The sequence below is a fragment of the Poecilia reticulata genome, linkage group LG11 (genome assembly GCF_000633615.1).
Source record: "Poecilia reticulata strain Guanapo linkage group LG11, Guppy_female_1.0+MT, whole genome shotgun sequence".
In the NCBI taxonomy this organism is placed as follows: domain Eukaryota; kingdom Metazoa; phylum Chordata; class Actinopteri; order Cyprinodontiformes; family Poeciliidae; genus Poecilia; species Poecilia reticulata.
Window position 1 is genome coordinate 6,244,079 of NC_024341.1, and position 19,269 is coordinate 6,263,347.

Here is a 19,269-nt window from a genome sequence, read left to right on the forward strand (position 1 = left end):
GGGGGCAGAAGGGGCGTGCTGATGCCAATCATGGCAGTCACTTGGACAGATGCAGATCCAGAGCTACTATCCTACACTGGTTAAATGCATCCAGTCCTTTTTTTATTTTGACTAGGCCACTCTAAAAACTTTATTTTGTTATTTGAGGCACTTCGAGGACAACTCTCTATTGTTTCAGGGTTAATGTCTTGCTGCATAACCCAGGTATGCTTGGGATATGAGGTCATAAACTGATGGACAGACTTTCTCCTTCAGGATAATCTGGCCCATGAGCAGAACTTGTTTACATCAGAACGGGACACAAATCTCCAACAAGCTTCTACTTTTGTCTCATCAGTTCACAGAATATTTTTCTGAAGGTCTTGGGCATCATCAAGATCATTTTTTTCAAACATGTGATGGGCCTTTAGGTTCTCTTTGCTCAGCAGTACTGATGCACACTCTCAGTGTAATTGAGGAAACTCAGACCTGCAGTACTTTAGAGGTTGTTCTAGGTTGTTTTGTGACCTCCTAGATTGGTCATTGATATGCTTTTGTAAGTATGTGATTTTGTGTGGCTTCTGTAAAAGTTGACCACTTACTTTGCAAGTTATTTGTATAAATTTAAAGTTAGGTCCAGGTTGATATTGCTTTTAATCTTTTCTTAAATTTACTTGAATCAGGACATGATGTGATACTTTTTGAACATTTTTAGCCTTCATGTTGTTGTAGCCTTCATGTTATGTTCTACTTAAATGATTTATTAAATATGTAAAGCACTTTGGGAAAATGTTGATGTTGCTGGAAGAGGTTTGTTGGACAGTAACAACATTTAGGTATTACGTTATGTAATGCATGTTACACATTTATTAAAAATCTAATAAATGTTTTATGATTTAGTTTTTTTGTCTTCAGATGAACTTGACTTGTTGGGATCCATCAAGGTTTCTGAGTTTGAAACTGTTGGTTAATCATGACAGATGAAACCAAAACTGAATCCTGAGATTGAATCAAAAAGTGGTGCAACAAAGTGTTAAAGGTGGCGCTGAAAACTAATAAAACTGGTTTAATGTAATGCATTCTTTACTTTTTACTTTTTTCAGTTAAACTGCACAAGATTAATCAAGTGAAAGATGGTAAAAGCTCTCAAATGACTTTAGTCTCATTTTCTTTAGATCACAAAATCACTGACAATTTGTTACAGTAATACAGTCCAGCTCAGTTCTAATTAAGGCTCATTGAAGCCAAAGTTGATCACATGGTCCAGTTTAGTGAGAAGATGGCTATGTACACATTTTTCCAACCTGAATAAGTATTTATGTTGACAGTGTCATTTGTATTTTCTGTGGAAAAAATAATACATACTAGCATGGTAGCAAGTGACGTGGAAACAAAGTCAAAAGTTATTTTTTAATCATAATGTTAGCAGGATGTTCCTTGAAATAGAATCTCTTTTACAAATGATTCCTGGCCAAGAGTCACACTAATGTATGAAAAACAATTATTAAAAGGTCCAGAAAAAAACACAATAAAACTCACTTAAGTATAAATGAAATAGCTTATAAGATCACAGCATAAAATTAAGACTTCATAAAATAATTTAAGAATAGCACTTATTTAGCAATATATTAAACAGCTTTTAAGTTTTAACTTGATTCATGGTAATAAATTGTTGGAGTTTAATAATTTTTGTTAATTGTTCTCTTTGCATTTTCTAATAATTGCGTACAAACAAAACTTACCAACAGAGATGTTTCATAGGTGGAGTCACAGTTATTAACAGACAATATGCTGTACAGTCAGGTTTCTACACTGAAAAAAGAAAACATGTGATACAATTTTTTAAAAATGGAGTTAATTTGTTTAATCAAATTTAGTTTATTCAAGTAAATATATTAAGTTTATTAAGTTGTAATGTTAAACAAATGTAAATAGTGTAAGTTTGTCAAACTTAATCTGATTACATGAAAATTTTTATTTTTTTTTTATTTAAGTTGGAGCTTCGTAGTCTTACCCCGTTGTCTTAAAGGAACAACAGCTCCTGTCTGCACTTTTAGTTTCACTTTTACATCGCAGCCATGGTGAGTAGCAGCTGTCGGCTTCCGCTTGTTTATTCAAAATTACACTTTTTTTCACTTGGAATCGAAACAATGTCTGAACTTTCCCCCTCTACTCTCTGTTTTGATCCGTCCAGGCCGGAAAAAGTACGAGGTGAGTTTGCTGATCCCACTGAAACACATCTGCGTCATGGTGCGTTGACGAGCGTCAACTTCTCTCTGTTATTTTTTTAGACAAGAACAATTTCTGAAATTGCAGCAAGATTTCAGAACAAATGCCTTCGAGATTATTAATCAGATGGTTGATTGGTGCAATACGACTACCGGAAGTAGCCACCTGGTGGACGAGGTGAGTAACAGCTGAAGACTAAACCAGTCGCGGTTTTTAAAGAGGTTATCGTTCATGTTTTGTTGTTCATCAGATACTTCACAGCATCTTCTTTCTGGGAAAAATCAACACAACGCCATTCACTCCAGAGGAAATTATCCCCAATGAGGACATGCTAAATACCCTAAAGGAGAAATACCCCAAACCATTTAAGTGCTACTTGACTCACCTTCCCAGGCGCAGTCCGTTCTCCTGTGTGCTGGACATGGTAAGATATTAGTTTGACCGAGATGTCAGTATTAGTTACACAACACTAATCCACCTTTAACACCTCAAACTGATGGTAATCACAAAGTTATTAACTAAACTGCAGCAGTTTATACCTGAAAAGCAGGTCCAATTTTTAAACGCATCATAATCTAAAAACCAAACAAAAAAATGTAAACTCCAACTTATATTCACATGTTAATCATTCTTTTTTTCTTTTGTTAATAATGATGAAACAATGAATTTAAATAAAATTTGAAAACAAGATTATTTGAGTTTCTTAAATCCATACAGGGTTAACATTTTACAAACAGATTTAATTCTAGACAAGGGGAGCGAACTGGGATTCAGAGAAATTACAAACTGTAAATCTGGAGTAAAGAAGAACAAACATATCAAAATCTAATAGCACAAACCTAGCTCAACAAATCAGCTGGCACTGTAAGATCTAAAAGGTAAACAAACAACAACAAAAATTACCCAAATAAAACCCAAAACTCAAACTCACAACGACAACGCCTCCATCATCTGATATTATTTTGACTGAATATTTGACTACTTTTATTGGTAGAAGTAGATCAAAACAGATTATTTATTAACTATAATATTTGTAAGGGAAGTATTGTTTTTAGGTAGGAGAGGCTGGTGTAGATCATACAAGGATATTGTGCTGAATTATTACATTTAAAAAAAAAAAACCCTCAGAATCCAGCTGCAGTTGACTGATTCTCATAATTGCTTCCAGGTTGTCCTGAAGAAGAAACCTGAAAATGAAAACCAGGTAAAACAGACTTTGAGTGATCTGGTCAACTGTCTGAAAGAAGGTTTTCTTGTCTCCACCACCATCTGTATCTCGAAATCCAACAAGTTGGTGCAGCAATATGGAGTCTCCATGTCCACCAGCGGCCGTAATCCTGGCAGGATTATGATCGCTGCTTCCTGCTTGAGCTCCTACTGGGATGAATATGTGGCTGGAGCAGTGATGACCTTCTATCCCGTCAAGACGAAGAAGCAATACTTTGATGGAACCTTGAAGCTATCTAAAGGCGCCACATGCAGGGCATATAACATCAAAAAGGAGTCTGAAATGGAGCCTTGCAAATCATGTTCAAATCTCTTTGGCTTCCAGGAAACTTGTCAGAATGATTGGCCCTATGGCAACTGTGCTGAAGTTGAGAGTCTGAGCAACTTGTTTAAAAATGATGACCAAGTTAAGCAGCAGTCCAGACCACAATCTGACACATTCACACCAGAGAACAGAAAGAAGGTCAGAGATGAAACTCTGGAGAACCTCAAGAAAACCCTGAAAACGATTCAGTTTAAAACGTGGAGCGGTAAATTCTACGTCCCATCAGAGTAGTGGACTTGTAGAGAAGGTTGAGGCTTTAATATCTTTTATCACAAGTTGACTTCTTATCTGTTTTTATATAATTACCTAATTGCTAATTATAAGTATCCTAACTGCCTTCTAAAAGTTTACTTAGTATGTTATATCATCTGATGCTGTTAATTAATGTCCTAATAAAGTTTGGTGATATTAACAAAAAATATTGAAGACTTCAGTTTTTAGTTCTTGCTAAGATATATTTTATAATCACATGAGGCACATGTGTCAAACTCAAGGTACGGGGGCCAAATCAGGCCCACCAAAGTTTTTTTATATGGCCCTTTAGACTCCAAATTACATCAATAAGTTCTTCTAGGTTTTTCACAAATCTGCAAAATTCACACAAAATCAACAAATCTCCAATTTTGTTTCAGATTTTACTGGACATTTTCTCAACATTGCTCAAAATCATTGAGTTTAAGTCACTGAAGCCTTAATTGATGTCAAGTTATAGTAAATAATACAGCAAGTAATAAAAAGTCCCATTTAATATCATACATTTGCGCAAATATAAAAATTTCTTACAAACTTTTCTAAATTGGCACCACAAAATCTGCAATTTTGATATAAAGAAAAAGAACACTAAAACAATCACAAAGTCCTGGAGTAAAATATATGTATTGATATATTAACAATTTAATTGGTTTTATCAATGTTTTATCTGGGAGAACCGGCCCTTCAAGAACATTCAGGTTTTTGATATCAGACCCAAAGTGAAAATGAGTTTGATGCTCCTGACATAAGATGGACAGACCAACCACTAAATGGCAGCAGAATCAAACAAATTATTTTGCATTATATTTTACAGTTTCTCAGACACTTTGGTGCGTTTCAGAATAGAAATTCTCAAAACTAATCGCTTGCTATTCAAGTAATTGTGTCCCTTGTGCACATCAAACAAGCAGTTTCTCATTCCTTTGAGCAAAGTGCAAATCCTTTTATATGTCCATTAAGTAATTCTAAACAATTCTCTGCTTTTTGACATTGTCAACTACTTGTGTGTTATGTCGATCAAAATATACAATGTGGATCCGTTGAATCTGTCCACATCTTTGTCCTTCCAATGTCAGAAATGTAATATTGTGTTGTCATTTAGTGGTTCAAGGGTATGGAGAGAGATTTCAGCCAAAATTAAATAAATAAATATAGAAATAAACAAATAAATTAGTAATTTGCATCTTTATTCCTAGTTATATTTATTCATTTATACATTTATTTATTCCTGACTGTTCTTTTAACCCTTATTCATTAATCCTTTTTCAATTTTTCATTTACGCTTATCCTTTTTTCATTTACCCTTTTTAAGGATAAATAATAATATGATAATGAGGAGGGGCAGCATCAGCAGGCTACAACTTCTCTGGTTGGTTAGCATCACACTGTACTTTGCTTCAAGAAAGATGGCGACCTATCACCAGCCTATCAGTGAGCTGGAGCTCAGCAACTTCATTATAAAATAGTGTTATGACTCATGACTATTATTTTTTCATGTGGACGCTCCGACAGTGTTTCAGTGAGGATCAATGATAAAACATTTCCATTAACTGCACTTTACAGAAACCTACAAAAAAATAACAACAGAGCAACTAAACAGAGAAAGCACTTGCATTTTAAAGAGTACAAAAAACAGCAAAGAAAAAAGTCAAGCTTACAATTTTAGGACTTTGTGGACTCGCTATGTATGTGACATAATCAAAACTAATGATAATTGGGACCAAATGCCAGGAGTGAAGAAGCATTTCATTTCATTAACACACCAGTTTTTGCTGTTGTTAAAAATGTGGACAACTGCTTAGTGTAAAAAAATAGAAGAAAACCTTCCACCATGAAGACAATGTGGAGGTTCATCCTCAGAACTGGTTGCTGATCTGGTGGAACCAGAGCCTCTTTTGAGACGTAAAAGTCTCTAGGTTTTCTAATTCCTGATCCTGGGCTTCATCTTTCATCTTCATTTGCTTAGACTGCAAAAATATGTTGAAGATAAAAACAATGATGAACGCGTTATAACAGCAACCTCACAATATCATAGACTCTTTGGTGTACTGAGCTTAGTTAAAACTAGTTTATGAAGAAAACTATATTAAGTCGCAACAAACAGCCTCCATGCAGTTATAACATGAAGCTGAATGATTGTTATAGTAATAATCATAAAAATCACAATAAAACTATTTCTGAAACCAACGTAAGTTTGTTTATATATGTACTACACCGTTTATTTATAATTAAACAAATATTTTTAGCATTTTGATGCAAACTTACCGCTGGCTAGCAAGACGTTAGCAGCCTTCGTCCCTTCGGTTCCTTTCGTGACCCACATTTCATTTCCATCCGGTTCTTGTTCTGTTGTGTTGTCTAACTCAGACTAGAATGCCACAAGCTTAAATTAATCAAACTCAGACTAGAATGTCACAAGCTTGAATTAATCAAAACTACTATTATCAAGGCCCTCTCTACTTTTAATTCAGTATTATGCGAGTAAAAATTTGAACAGCGTCTGTTATCTTCTCTGGTACATGGCTTTTTGATTAATTATGCCTTCTCTATTGGAGAACTGATCAGAGCTTTGGGTAGAATAGTGCCCCAGGGAAAGATGAAGTGTGTTATATTAAAGCCTGTTTATAACCAAATCTCATTATTTCTCTAGGTAATTTACACCCAGAGGTTCTGTTCGGGTCCTAAAACTGGTTAACGGACCTTTTGGAGCCCAGAGACAGAAATTAATGAACTCTAACATAAGAGTGACTTTCGTAGAGGGAGAGGAGCAATGGAAACTGCTTAGCAGAAACTGCTAAGCAGTTTCTTAGCAGTTTCTTAGCAGTTTCCTAAGAAACTGCTAAGTTTCTTAGGAAACTTAGCAGTTTCCTAAGATGATGTTAGGAAACTGCTGCTGCCGTGTTTTTTGATGTAGATAAAACAGGATATTCTGTGGAGAGAAGGGTTAATGATTAAGTTACATCAGATAGGCATAGGAGGAAATATGTTTGGTTATGGGATTTTTTTATATGAACTGTTCAAGTTAAAATAGGATGCTATGGACGTGTATTCCAATTGTTGGATAAATATAAAAGGTCATAATGAAGATCATCCAGTTAAGAAAGTGTTAGAAAATTGTTGGGAAAGAGCAAAGGAACAAATCAATAGTTTTGGGCGGGTTGGGATAATAGAGCAAAAACATTTAATGATTTAGTCCAACAGTATTGTGTCCTTTAGACATACATGGACATGGAAATACTTTTATGTAGACAGATCATTATCAAATATTAGAAAATAAATATTACAGATATTTGCCAAGAATTATATAATCAAATACAAAATAAATATGACTATTTGCAAATTTATACTGATGGTTTGAAAGATCCAAAAACTGAAGTACCAAGTATCGGTTCCTGAATTAAAGATTAACATATCAAAAAAACATCTAATTATTTGAGTATATACACAGTAGAACTGTGTGCCTTAATATTAGCTTTTGAGTGAGTGGGGGATAAATATATAAATAAAATAACATTTGTAGTGATTCATTATCAGCATTGTTGAGTATTGAAACGGGAAGTACAAATAATCACCAGAGGTTATGGCTGTTCATCAAAGTTTGTTGGTTGGCAATTTGTTTAATTAGTTAATTAATTTCAGTTCGGAACATGGGTGTTTCACAGTATAAATACGTAGGTTTAGGTAGCTCATTATGCACGTGGGTGGTCACAAGGTTTTTTGCCAGTTTACCAGTTACTTTGACAGTTAGTCTACCAGTCAGTACCAGTCAGTCAATCTGCAGGTGAAACAATCAGGTAGCCAAACATTAGGGCTCATGTGCTTGTACCATGTTCAACTGTGGAATAATGGTAATGGCGAACCAACCGGACATTGTGGTGGTGGATAAAGAACAGAGGAAAGTCGTTGTAGTGGATGTAGCAATACCAAGTGACTACAACATCAGGAAAAAGGAGCATGAGAAATTGGAGAAGTACCAGGGCCTCAGGGAGGAACTGGAAAAGACCTGGAAGGTGAAGACCACAGTGGTGCCTGTGGTCATCGGGGCCCTCGGGGCAGTCACCCCCAAACTGGAGCAGTGGCTCAAACAGATCCCAGAAACAACATCAGACATCTCAGTCCAGAAATGTGCAGTTCTAGGCACAGCCAAGATACTGCGCAGAACCCTCAAGCTCCCAGGCCTCTGGTAGAGGACCCGAGCTCAGAGGATGAAACAGACCACCCGCGGAGGGTGAGAAGGGAATTTTTTTATAAAATTTTTTTTTGGAACTGTGTAAGTCGGAAACCCTCTGTGCATCAAGTGGCTATTTGAGTTGAATTCTCTTTTGCTTTGATCACCTTGAAGATTTTTGGTTTTTGAGTTTTTGAACAAGTAATCACTACAGTGTATATACTGCATCTGTGTATCAGAGTGTATTTACAAATTCATTGCAAAGGAACGCTATAAATGTCCCCCCAAGGTACTCCGTATGAATCCTACAGATCTGATCTGTTAAAAATGATCAGATCTAACATCTAACATCTATTTTGTTAATGTCCACTAGGGGGCGATGTTGGTTAATTTAGTATTGAGGAGAAAACAAAGCAAGATATTTCATTATTTAAATCTCAGCTTTTAAGAAAGGGGAAAAAATGCTGTTTAAGACCTTGTCCGGAGACGGTGTGTTGTCTTTTTTGTGTTTGTTCGTTACTATCCGCTGCTGCTGACGGAAGGAGCCATGTTGGTGTCTTTTTATAGAGCCTGCAGTCGGGTCCTGGCTGGAACAGGCCCGCGTGCTGAGAGACAGCACAACCAGCCAAACAGGTTGCTGCTCAGATCTCAGGCGGAGCTGGTAAATATTGCATAATGGTACACTTGAACATTGCCCAGCTGGTTGAGTGAAGAGAACAGGAACAAAGAGCGATGCCAACACACACACACACACACGCACACACACACACACACACACACGCACACACACACACACACACACACACACACACACACACACACACACACACACACACACACNACACACACACACACACACACACACACACACACACACACACACACACACACACCCTCGTCACCACCGTTAGCCAGCCGTCGACTTTGGTAAAAACAATTAAGAGGATGAACTGACCGGAGAGGTTAGAGGTTTTAATCCATACACCTGAGCAGCATAATTTAATTCATGTCACCTTCACGCTGTTAGTGCGTTTTATAGCATTACAGCAAACAGTTAAATGAACAGACGTCAGGTGGAAATATACTTATTAGTAAGTTAAAGCTGTTCATTATCAGGACAGATAAACGCGCTACTTTCTGTGCGTAGCTCTGACGTTTGAGCTTACGGCGCTGTCATTCATGGGCACCAAACCGGAAACGGTAACAATTATTCTTTCATGATAAAAGCCAGAATCTATTTCAGTTTTAGTACACAAAAGAAAATCAGTTTTCATGTTAGTATTTTATCCGGTTCTAATTGGGTTATATTTACATCCCCTTTATTCTAACACGTATATCAAATTAAGCAGTTTTATTTGGAATAATTGCTCATGAAGTATTACATGCATTTCATTTTATTTGTCCAACTTATTACTTAAATAATTTATAAAAGGCTTGTCTGAAATATTGGCGGCTTTTAACATGAGTGGTATGGCTCTCTGCTAAGGGTGGCATGACGTGGAGGGCATCCCAAGCATTCGGGAGTCCAATTAGATGTGCCCTAATGTGCTTTCCATTCCATTGCTGAATTTTAAGTTTATTTTAAGCCTGTTTACCCCCATGTTTTACACACTAAACCCTGCATGAAAACATGGCTGAATAATGACTGAAAACTGAATAAAGATTTTGTCTGATTCGTTGTTTCCAGTTTAGTAATAACTTAAAAAAGTGATTTCACTGACTTTTTTTTCTTCTTTAAAGCATCTTAGCATGTTTGCTAGTTTGTTTTAGACAGTTTATCTTCCTTTATTATTAGGGGGATAAACTTTTGTATCTATAAATAGATACATCTTACAATATTGTAGATGTATCTGTAGATACACTGATAAGGCTTAACATTGCAACAGGTGAAGTGAATAACTTTAACAAACTTTAATTGTTGTTTCATCATGGCACCTGTTACTGTGTGGGATTGTTTGGCAGTTGTGATTGTTATTTTCCCTTAAAGTTACTGTACTGCATCACAGGGAGGCATTATGGGTAAGATATTAGTTCTTTGAGTGAGTTTGACAGGTGATAAATTGTGATGGTTAGATGACTGGATCAGAGCATCTCCAGAACTGCAGCTCTTGCTGTTTTGAGGATATTGGGCTGGTGTTCCCAGTCTGCTGTGGTCAAGATCTATGAAAAGTGACCCAGGGCAGGAACACTGATGACTCAGCGACGCGGGGTCGTGGGAAGCCAAGGCTCATTGATGCATGTGGGAAGCGAAGGCAGACCCATGTGATCCAATCTAATAGATGAGCTACTGTCACCCGTACTGCTGATGAAGTTAATGCTGGTTCTGGAAGAACGGGGGACTATTCTTAGGCAAGTGGTCATAATATTAACACTGATTGATGGATATGTAGTCTTATACATGAGCAGCTATCAACTGATGCATGGTAGGTTCAATAGATCCCCTGGGCTTTAGCTCCATGTTGTTCCAAAAAGTGTACTATCACATCATAATTTTCAAATATTGAAATTGTGTCTATTTTCATAAAAATCCTTAAAACAATATTTAACATTACATATAGGCCTTTGAGTTTAACACAAAGTACGATGTTTTCAAAACACAAATTAATAAAAAGAAAGAAAATATTGTAATATATACATTGTATCTGAATGGTTTTTTCTACTTGTAAAACTGAAAAAGAAATGCTTAAAAAATAAGAAATAAAATCATATTTTTGTGAAACAGAATGATATGGATAACTTTCTTGATGAAAGTAAAAAAATATATTTCTATTTTTCTGTTTTTTGCAAAATGGGCCTTGTTAGTTTAGTGTAGTTGAAATGGAGAAGGGGGCTGAAGAGAAGAAGTTCGCCCAGGGCACCAATAATAACAGAACCACCTCTGCTTTAAGAACAGTTTGAGTTTCAAGATAAAATCGAGTGTATCTGAGATAATTGCTGATATAGATTTAATATGCTTAGTGGGTTTATTATTATCATGAACAATTATTATTATTATTATTATTATTATTATTATTATTATTATTATTATTATTATTATTATTATTATTTCTGACAGCTAAATGAAATCAAATCGTCCACAGCAGCAGTCTGGGTCCTTTTATTTTGAAAGGCCGGAGCTCCGCATCATCCTGCTACCTGTGTTTACTTGGCGCAGCTAATAGCGCCAGAGCGAAAGGGAAACAGAGGGCTTGAGTTGACAGTGTGACAGATTAACTCTGGACTGTTTGGGAGCGACCTTCCGCCAGTTCTCTCAGTGTAAGCGGCAGCAGTGTATTGAACTGACCGGTGACGGATATCAACCTGGTTAGAAAAAAAGAACAAGAAGAAGAAGAAAAATACCCGTCCGGGAACCGCGCACAATCCCGCAGCATTGAAATGGACCAGATAGGACGCCTGGCGCTGCTTCGGATTTCTCTGTGGTAAGTCGGGCTGGTTCTTGGTGGGAGAATGCACGCAGGTAGAATCCGGGGTGTTTGATGTAAAGTTGGGTTGTGGTTCTGATGGATTGTGTGTGTTTGTTTAATGCATCATGTTGCAGCGCTGGCCGATGTGCCGTTTGGCGCAGGCTGCTGCTGCTGCTGCTCTCTGCGCTGTCATGTTGTTGTGGATGCAGCCAGCAGGCGTGTTGACAGCAGCAGATTTCATGTGCAACCACAAACTCTACATTAAATGTTTAACTCTGGACACTGACCTAGTCTGGATGTACAATGTTATAGATAATTCACAGACATGATGCTCTATCTGTGCTGAGGGAGCTTCACTACAGCCTTGCATGTAGAACGAGGACAACATTGTTCAGGCAATGCTTGTATTAAATTAATATGTAGGTCATCATACACAATTATTTAAGGTTGTATTGTGTTTAAAAGAAAACGTGATACACTAAATTGTTTTTTCCCCTCATGAAGGCATCATATACCACATATATCAGATCATAAACTATCCTGATGCAACATTCAGTGACATTAAGAAATCTGTAAAAGATTGAGTAGCACTTAAACCAAGCTAAAAATGTTCTGGTTAAAACCAACCTTCTTCCATTATAATAGTTGAACATATCGATTACTTCGTGTATAATGTTAAAACAATTTCTTGTTGATTTGATTCTGCTAAATATTCAATCTTTTAAGGATTTTACAACACTATAAATATATTAGCTGGTTAATTAGCAAATCCAAAGTTGGCTCTTAACAGGTGCCTGTCTCAAAATGGAGTTACTTTAAGAAGACGGATGTTTCCACCCCAATGCTGTTCATGTGTTTCACATGAAATAAATCAAATTAGTCTTCTTCGTTTAGAGTAGATTTCTTCTTTCCGACAGCTGACAGGCAGTGCGCAGCAGCCTGTAGGGGATGTGAAACTCTGCACTACTTTTTGCTCCGATAAATTTTTGTCATCCTCTTTGGTAAAAAAGGATTCCAAACTGCATAGCACGAGGAATAATTGTTCATCGTTTTGGAAGAGTGTAGCTTTTTAAAACCTCGATAAGCTGAAGCTTGGAAAAAAAAAAAAAACAAGGAAAAGAATTTGTAAGATTCGATGGAACAGATTCAAAAGCGTGCCGTTTCCACACAAGCATCTGTACGCACCAGGTTGCAACATGCTTCTAGAGAAAACGAGGCCACATTTTATCGTACGTTAAATTCCCCCCCGGGGTTTTTTCCAACTGCCACCTGGAGTGTGCAGCCATGTTTTCCTTCAGAGGTTTGACTGTTACTCTGTCTATCATGGATTGAGCAGACAAAAGAAGCAAAAGAAATGACTGCAACTGACATCTCAACTTTTCTTTCTTCATTTTTTTTTGTCAACCACCTCTAGGCCTGTCACAATAACATTTTCTGGACAATAAATTGTCCCAGAAGTTATTGCGATAAACGATAATATTGTTGCTTTGAGACCATTCTCAAATATTATAATTCTGTTGGAGTAATAACGGAATAACACAATGTTAAAGATCAATAACCTTTCTAATGATCATTTAACTAAACAGAAACAACAAATAAAAATGAATTATAACATCTCTGTAAACAAAATTGTCCTTCAAAATATCCTAGTTTAGACCAAAACACCAGACTGAAGACCAATTTTGGTAGAAAAGAGAAAAACAATAAATCCAGCGAATGGAAATTATGGAGCTAGTTTTAACTTATCATGCGATCAATTGATTTATTGATTTATTGCTTATTGCAAGAGGCCTAATCACCTCTCATCCCTCAAGTCTTGCTGCCCTGGATGGAGAGCCATATCGTCCACATCGAAATCAACCACCATGTTTGATAACATAATTTGTACATAAAATATCTAAGCTAAAAAGGGTTATGTCTCATTAAAAGGAGCTTAATTCATAGGAAAGGTAAATTCTTTAGGTTCACGTCCAGGTATTTATCGGCTGATCCATATTTCAGTTTTTCCTTGGTTATTCTGAAGCAACATATCTGGGATGTTTCCTCACCTGGGTGTCAAAGTTTCTGCTTATATGCCGAATTAATCAACAGTCAGATCACGCTCTTATCTGGGATTCATCGGAAGCTGTGGGAACAGTGCAGCTATTAAAACAGGCCTTTGACCTCAGATGCAGATACGTGTATCTCCCTGAACACACACACACATACACACACACAGCTTACTTTGTAAATCAATACACCACCAGCTAACTCCAACGTGTTATGCAACCAACACTGAGGCCTGTGAATAGACGTGTCACAAAAGCCTAGCAGAGGGTGCGTAATTAACAATTCCTAACCTCATTCTTAGTTCGCAGATTTGTCAATCGGTTGCTCTGAGCCAATCAAGTGATTAAACACTCCCCGTTTAGGCCAATAAGGAGTCTGGATTTAGACTGGCAGATCAGCCATTTGCTGATAATTAGCGGGTTTGACTGAGGCCAGCTCGGCCGCCGAGCGCCGCGCCGCAGCAAGCATTGATCTCACCTGGCCTGCCCCATCATCAGCACTCTGAGTGTGTGTTTGTGTGTGTGTGTTTTGCCCTTTCGTCGCCTCGGTTACTGGAAAAATCAACACGCTTTTGATTGGCCGTTTCGAAGAGAGAGAGGGTATACAAGAATTGGTCTTTTTTGTTGTTTTTTTTTTACATTTCTCTTAAAGTGTGTTTGTCTGTATGATGTTTAGTTGGAAAACTGACAAACTCTTTTTCTCACAGTTACAGTTTCCCAGTTTTGGATCAGGCCAAATGCTTTCCGAGCCTTTTATAGTTTCCTTTGAGCAACCACAAGTTTCCATTTAACCACAGATGGCAGATATTTCTTCATTACCACTAGTTATGCCCACAGGTGTGCTTCCTTGGCAACCTTTATTTAGTTTTATGTTGTCTTCTTCTCGGAGCCCGTCGACAAACGGGGCACGCCTCGGAAAGCATCACCTCCCTGGAATGTTCCTCGCTGGTACATTGTGTGTTTCGTGCTGCAAGTTTTGATCTTGGCACGCAGGTAAATTCCTGGAAGTGGAATGGCATCCTTGCCTGCAGGGTTTTTCTTTTTTCTTTGTTTCACAATCAGAGTGATGAGGCCACATGCCGCACGACCGGAGAGCATGAATGATCCGAGCAAAAGGTTAGAAGTGAGCAAGACACGCAGCGTCTCAAAAGAACACAGCGTTTGAGTCATTGCTGGGAGGAAATATGCATTCATGCAACTTAAAAAAAGAAAAACAGCTGATGAGACATGGAGATGATTGCTCATTTTTAAAGGAGTATAACAAAGCAACAATTGGATTAATTCTTAGGCCTGTCACGATAACAAATTTTGCAGGACGATAAGTTGTTCCTGAAGTTATCGCAATAAACGACAATATTGCTGTATTGAGACTATTTTATTTATAGTTTTGGTTTCCTTCCCCAACTTGACCACTAGATATCACTTGCCTTTGGATAACTGCTTGTGTTTTGGTTTTCCAGTTCACATGTCGTTTATTCAGCCAAGAAATTTTAACTTCAAATGAACGTATCTAGAGTTTTCAAGTTGATATATGTTATGATTTTACGTAGCGTTTTAATGGGCCTTCATGGTTTTGACGACCAGTTGTTGAAGACTTTTTCTCAAGCTCAAAAGAAAACCTGCTTTATCATAGTTTTATTTTTATTATTTAACATAAATGACAGGTAATACTTATGGGAAAATATGGTTGTTTGGATTCTGGTTTAAATTGACCAAACCATGTCACTGAACCCAGGACCTGGTTTGGTAACCATAGCGATAGATGCATATTACAAAAAACTAAGAAATGTTTCCTCAGGTATTAGAGAGTCAGTGTTTATTTATTATCACTCTTGAATGAAACTTTACTGTAAAAATACCTAACATGTCAAAAAGCCATTGATAGTACAGAGTCATCTGCATATTAAGTGAACTTAAGCTGAGGTTAAGTATACATTTTTATCTAACTTTTTTATTTTTAAATGCACATTTTTATTTCTGTGTGTGGGTCAAGAAAGTTAAACTTTTATAGTTTTAAAGAATAAATTGTCAGAAATCATCTTTTATAACAGATTAGTTACAATTGTACAGCTGTAGACTTCTGGACTAGAATCAATGCACAGCTTCAGTTATTACAACTAAAAACCAGCGATCAGGCCCGAAACCTGGGAGTACTGATGGACTCTGACCTGAACCTTCAGAGCCACATTWAGACAGTCACAAAGTYGGCCTTCTATCACCTGAAGAACATCTCTAGGATTAGAGGACTTATGTCTCAGCACAATCTAGAGAAACTCATCCATGCGTTTATCTTTAGCCGCATTGATTACTGCAACAGCGTCTTCACAGGTCTGACTAATAAATCCATCAAACAGCTGCAGCTGATCCAGAACGCTGCTGCTCGTGTTCTCACTAAAACCAGGAAGATAGAGCACATAACACCAGTTTTAAAGTCCCTTCACTGGCTCCTTGTAGCTCAAAGGATGATGTTAGTTTATAAATCACTGAACGGATTAGCACTACAATACCTTAAAGATCTGTTATTGCCGTACCAACCGTCTAGACCCCTCAGATCATCTGGTTCTGGTCTGCTCTGCATCCCCAGAACCAAACAAGGAGAAGCAGCATTCAGCTTCTACGCACCACAGATTTGGAACAAACTTCCAGAAAACTGTAAAACAGCTGAAACACTGGGTGCCTTTAAATCTCAACTTAAAACCCACCTGTTTAGAGTTGCTTATGGCTAAATTAGGGTTAGAGTGCGGGTTTTGATGTCTTCGATGTTTTTAATGATCTATTTATTAATTTCTTTTTATTTCTCTTTCTCACTGTTTACGTTTTAATGATGTAAAGCCCCCCGGAAAACGTCCCAGTTAAACGATGTTTAACTAAAGTCCTACGGGGTTTAGAGTCCCAGTTAAACGACGTTTAACTAAAGTCCTACGGGGTTTAGAGTCCCAGTTAAACGACGTTTAACTAAAGTCCTACGGGGTTTAGAGTCCCAGTTGGCGGCGTTTCAACTAAAAACCTAGAGGTTGGAGTTCTTGTCAAACGGTGTTTTTGACTAAAGTCCCAGAGGGTTAAAGTTCCAGTTAAACAACGTTTAACGGAAGTCCTAAAAGGACTTCTGCGGGTTTTAATGTTTTTATCTTTTTTAATCTTTTTTTTTCAAAATCTCTTTCTCTTTCTCGCTGTTTATTCAATGTCACATGCTGTTTTTATTTTAATTATGCAAAGCACTTTGAAATTTCTTGCTGCTGAAATGTGTTATACAAATAAAATTTGATTGATTGATTGATTCTGTACTTTGAGTGAAAAATCACTCACTATTATTAGAAATCACAATCTTAACCAGATCACGTTTGTTACTGTCACATTTGGGGTAGAAGTCAGTTTTAATATTTTTCTTTTTTACTTTCCTCACCCTCAGATCACCACTTGATGGGACTGAGTTAAGCCGAGTGCCGACGGCACAGCAACACAAGCCTGAATATTTAGCGCAACAGCGGAGATCCCAGCCAATCGCTAGGCTCTGTACGACTACCTCAAGACACGGGAATGAAATAAAAGCTCCCAAAACAACTTAATCCAACTTCAACTGACTCAGGGGAAATGGAGAAGTGACAGCTGAAGACCAGCAGGCTACAAAAGGCTGATCCTTCAGACATGTCAGGGCTGAAGCGCCATCATGACGGGAAGATCGCCGGGCTGTACGATCTCGATAAGACGCTGGGTCGAGGACACTTTGCAGTGGTCAAGTTGGCACGACACGTATTCACCGGAGAGAAGGTACGCGTGTACATGAAGCACATAAAGGTGTATTGCTGTAGCTGCAAATCCATTACAAATTAGTGCAAATATATGTGTCTAAAAAACACAATTTTCCAATTGTAAAAGTAGTTTGTTTCTTGACTTCTCCCTCTGACTCTCCTCCAGGTTGCAGTGAAAGTCATAGACAAGACCAAGCTGGACCCGGTGGCACGGGGCCACCTTTTCCAGGAGGTCAGATGCATGAAAATGGTCCAGCACCCCAACGTGGTGCGCCTTTACGAGGTCATCGACACGGCCACCAAGCTCTACCTCATTTTGGAGCTGGGCGACGGGGGAGACATGTACGACTGCATCATGAAGCACGACGGAGGCCTCAGTGAAGAGGTGAGAGGGGCGGAGAAGGCGGACGGCGTTGGATTGTGTAGTTACCAAGAGCTCGTCAACCTATTAGCCAGAACCGCATTGTTTGTCTTTCATGTCATCGTCTGACCTTGGACTTGCCTCAAGAGAATTAAGAGAGATAAAAAAAGTTCAAAATTAATACTCATTATCTTGGGACAGGATGAAAATCTGCAAATGGGAATTTAGATGGATTAAAATCCCGTGTTTTGAAGTGAGAACAATGTTTTTGGTTGAAGGCAGTGCAGCAAAGTTCAACGTTTGTCTGGGGCTTATGAAAGCATTGTGCAGACAGATCCTTTGAAGTTCATTAGTTTAAGACCCCCAGGGGTAAGTCTGTGGCATTTAGCATAGCAGCACTGCAAGTCAGGGCACAGAAACGGACGAGTTGTTCAGTTTCAATAGACTTTAGTTGAACCGTTTCTTCTTATTTAGGTATCCAGTGTCTTGAATCTACTTTGAAATAATTTGGTTTCTTGGCATATGAGAACAGGGTTACAATTTAAAAAGTACATTTTCTTGTTTCTTTGAGTCTGGTGTTAAATGAATTGGATTTTAAAAATGTATATTATGCCAGTTATAGGTTTTTAGTTGATATTATTGCTGAAGCAACATGTTTTAGCTTCTTCCTCTTTATGGGCAGCTAAGTCCACTTTCCTCTGACTGGCTAACTTCCAGAAGCTTGCTGCAGTGCTCCACAGAGCCCCATTAGCTGTGCTCCCATTACATTGTAGGTATGCTGCACTCGGATTCTGTGGCCATATAAAGAATTCCTTTACTAGCTGACATTAGCTTGGAATGAAGTTGGAAAAAAATAGCTGTAAACCTAATACTTAAAGCAGTGCTGACACTTTTATCTGGGGTGATGGAAACTTTCTTATTGCATAGTCATTTAAAACTCTATGCAATAAACTTTCCTCATGCTATCTTTGGACTGGGTTAGTTGTTTCTCACCTAGATGTTCTGCTATTTTAGCAAAGAAATAAGAACTATGACTTGTCCATACAGATAAGTCTACATTCTTATAGTTATTTCTTTACTATTAATTTGGAATAGCACACATTACTTCCAAAAGTACAATTACAATCTTCTTTTTTAGCTTCATGCTAAAATGTTTTGTTTTTTTTTGCTAACAGCTGTTGTCTTTTTAGCTAGTTAACAGGTTTCTCTGTTCTTACTGTTTGTTTTTCAGCAGGTTAAAAGTCCAGCAAATTTTTTATATTTTAATGTCTGACACTATGTCACACTTGTGTTTTTCTCTGACATCAGTTATTTTACATGTATTTATTTGTAACTTTTACCAAAGTTTCACCGTGTGCTAGCTTGATTCCCACCAATGTTGTAGCTACTTTAGCAACATGAACAAAACAAATCTGGTTTCTACAAGTTCACATACAGAAAGTCGCTCACTTAAGCACTTATTCGTATGAAATTATGTTCTTGACCCTATGTTTTCTCCACTTTCAACAGCTTTTAAGAGATGTTAAA

At 37.5% G+C, this 19,269-nt stretch overlaps 2 protein-coding genes across 2 annotated transcripts in view; both read left to right on the forward strand.

Annotated features, from left to right (window-relative positions):
• Positions 1-1,982: 1,982 nt before the first annotated feature.
• On the forward strand, positions 1,983-4,286 carry LOC108166713 (uncharacterized). The gene is made up of 5 exons (XM_017307456.1): positions 1,983-2,060; positions 2,174-2,190; positions 2,271-2,385; positions 2,459-2,632; positions 3,377-4,286. Exons 1-5 carry the CDS (start codon positions 2,058-2,060, stop codon positions 3,989-3,991), a joined length of 924 nt encoding a protein of 307 aa, XP_017162945.1. The 5' UTR covers positions 1,983-2,057; the 3' UTR covers positions 3,992-4,286.
• Positions 4,287-11,317: 7,031 nt separating this feature from the next.
• The window catches only part of LOC103472082 (SNF-related serine/threonine-protein kinase-like), a 31,055-nt gene continuing 23,103 nt past the window's right edge, over positions 11,318-19,269 (forward strand). The window contains exons 1-3 of the mRNA XM_008421459.2: positions 11,318-11,599; positions 17,042-17,400; positions 17,548-17,766. Of these exons, the coding sequence (XP_008419681.1) occupies positions 17,278-17,400; positions 17,548-17,766 (342 nt within the window). The 5' untranslated portion in view covers positions 11,318-11,599; positions 17,042-17,277. The remainder of the gene's footprint in view (positions 11,600-17,041; positions 17,401-17,547; positions 17,767-19,269) is intronic.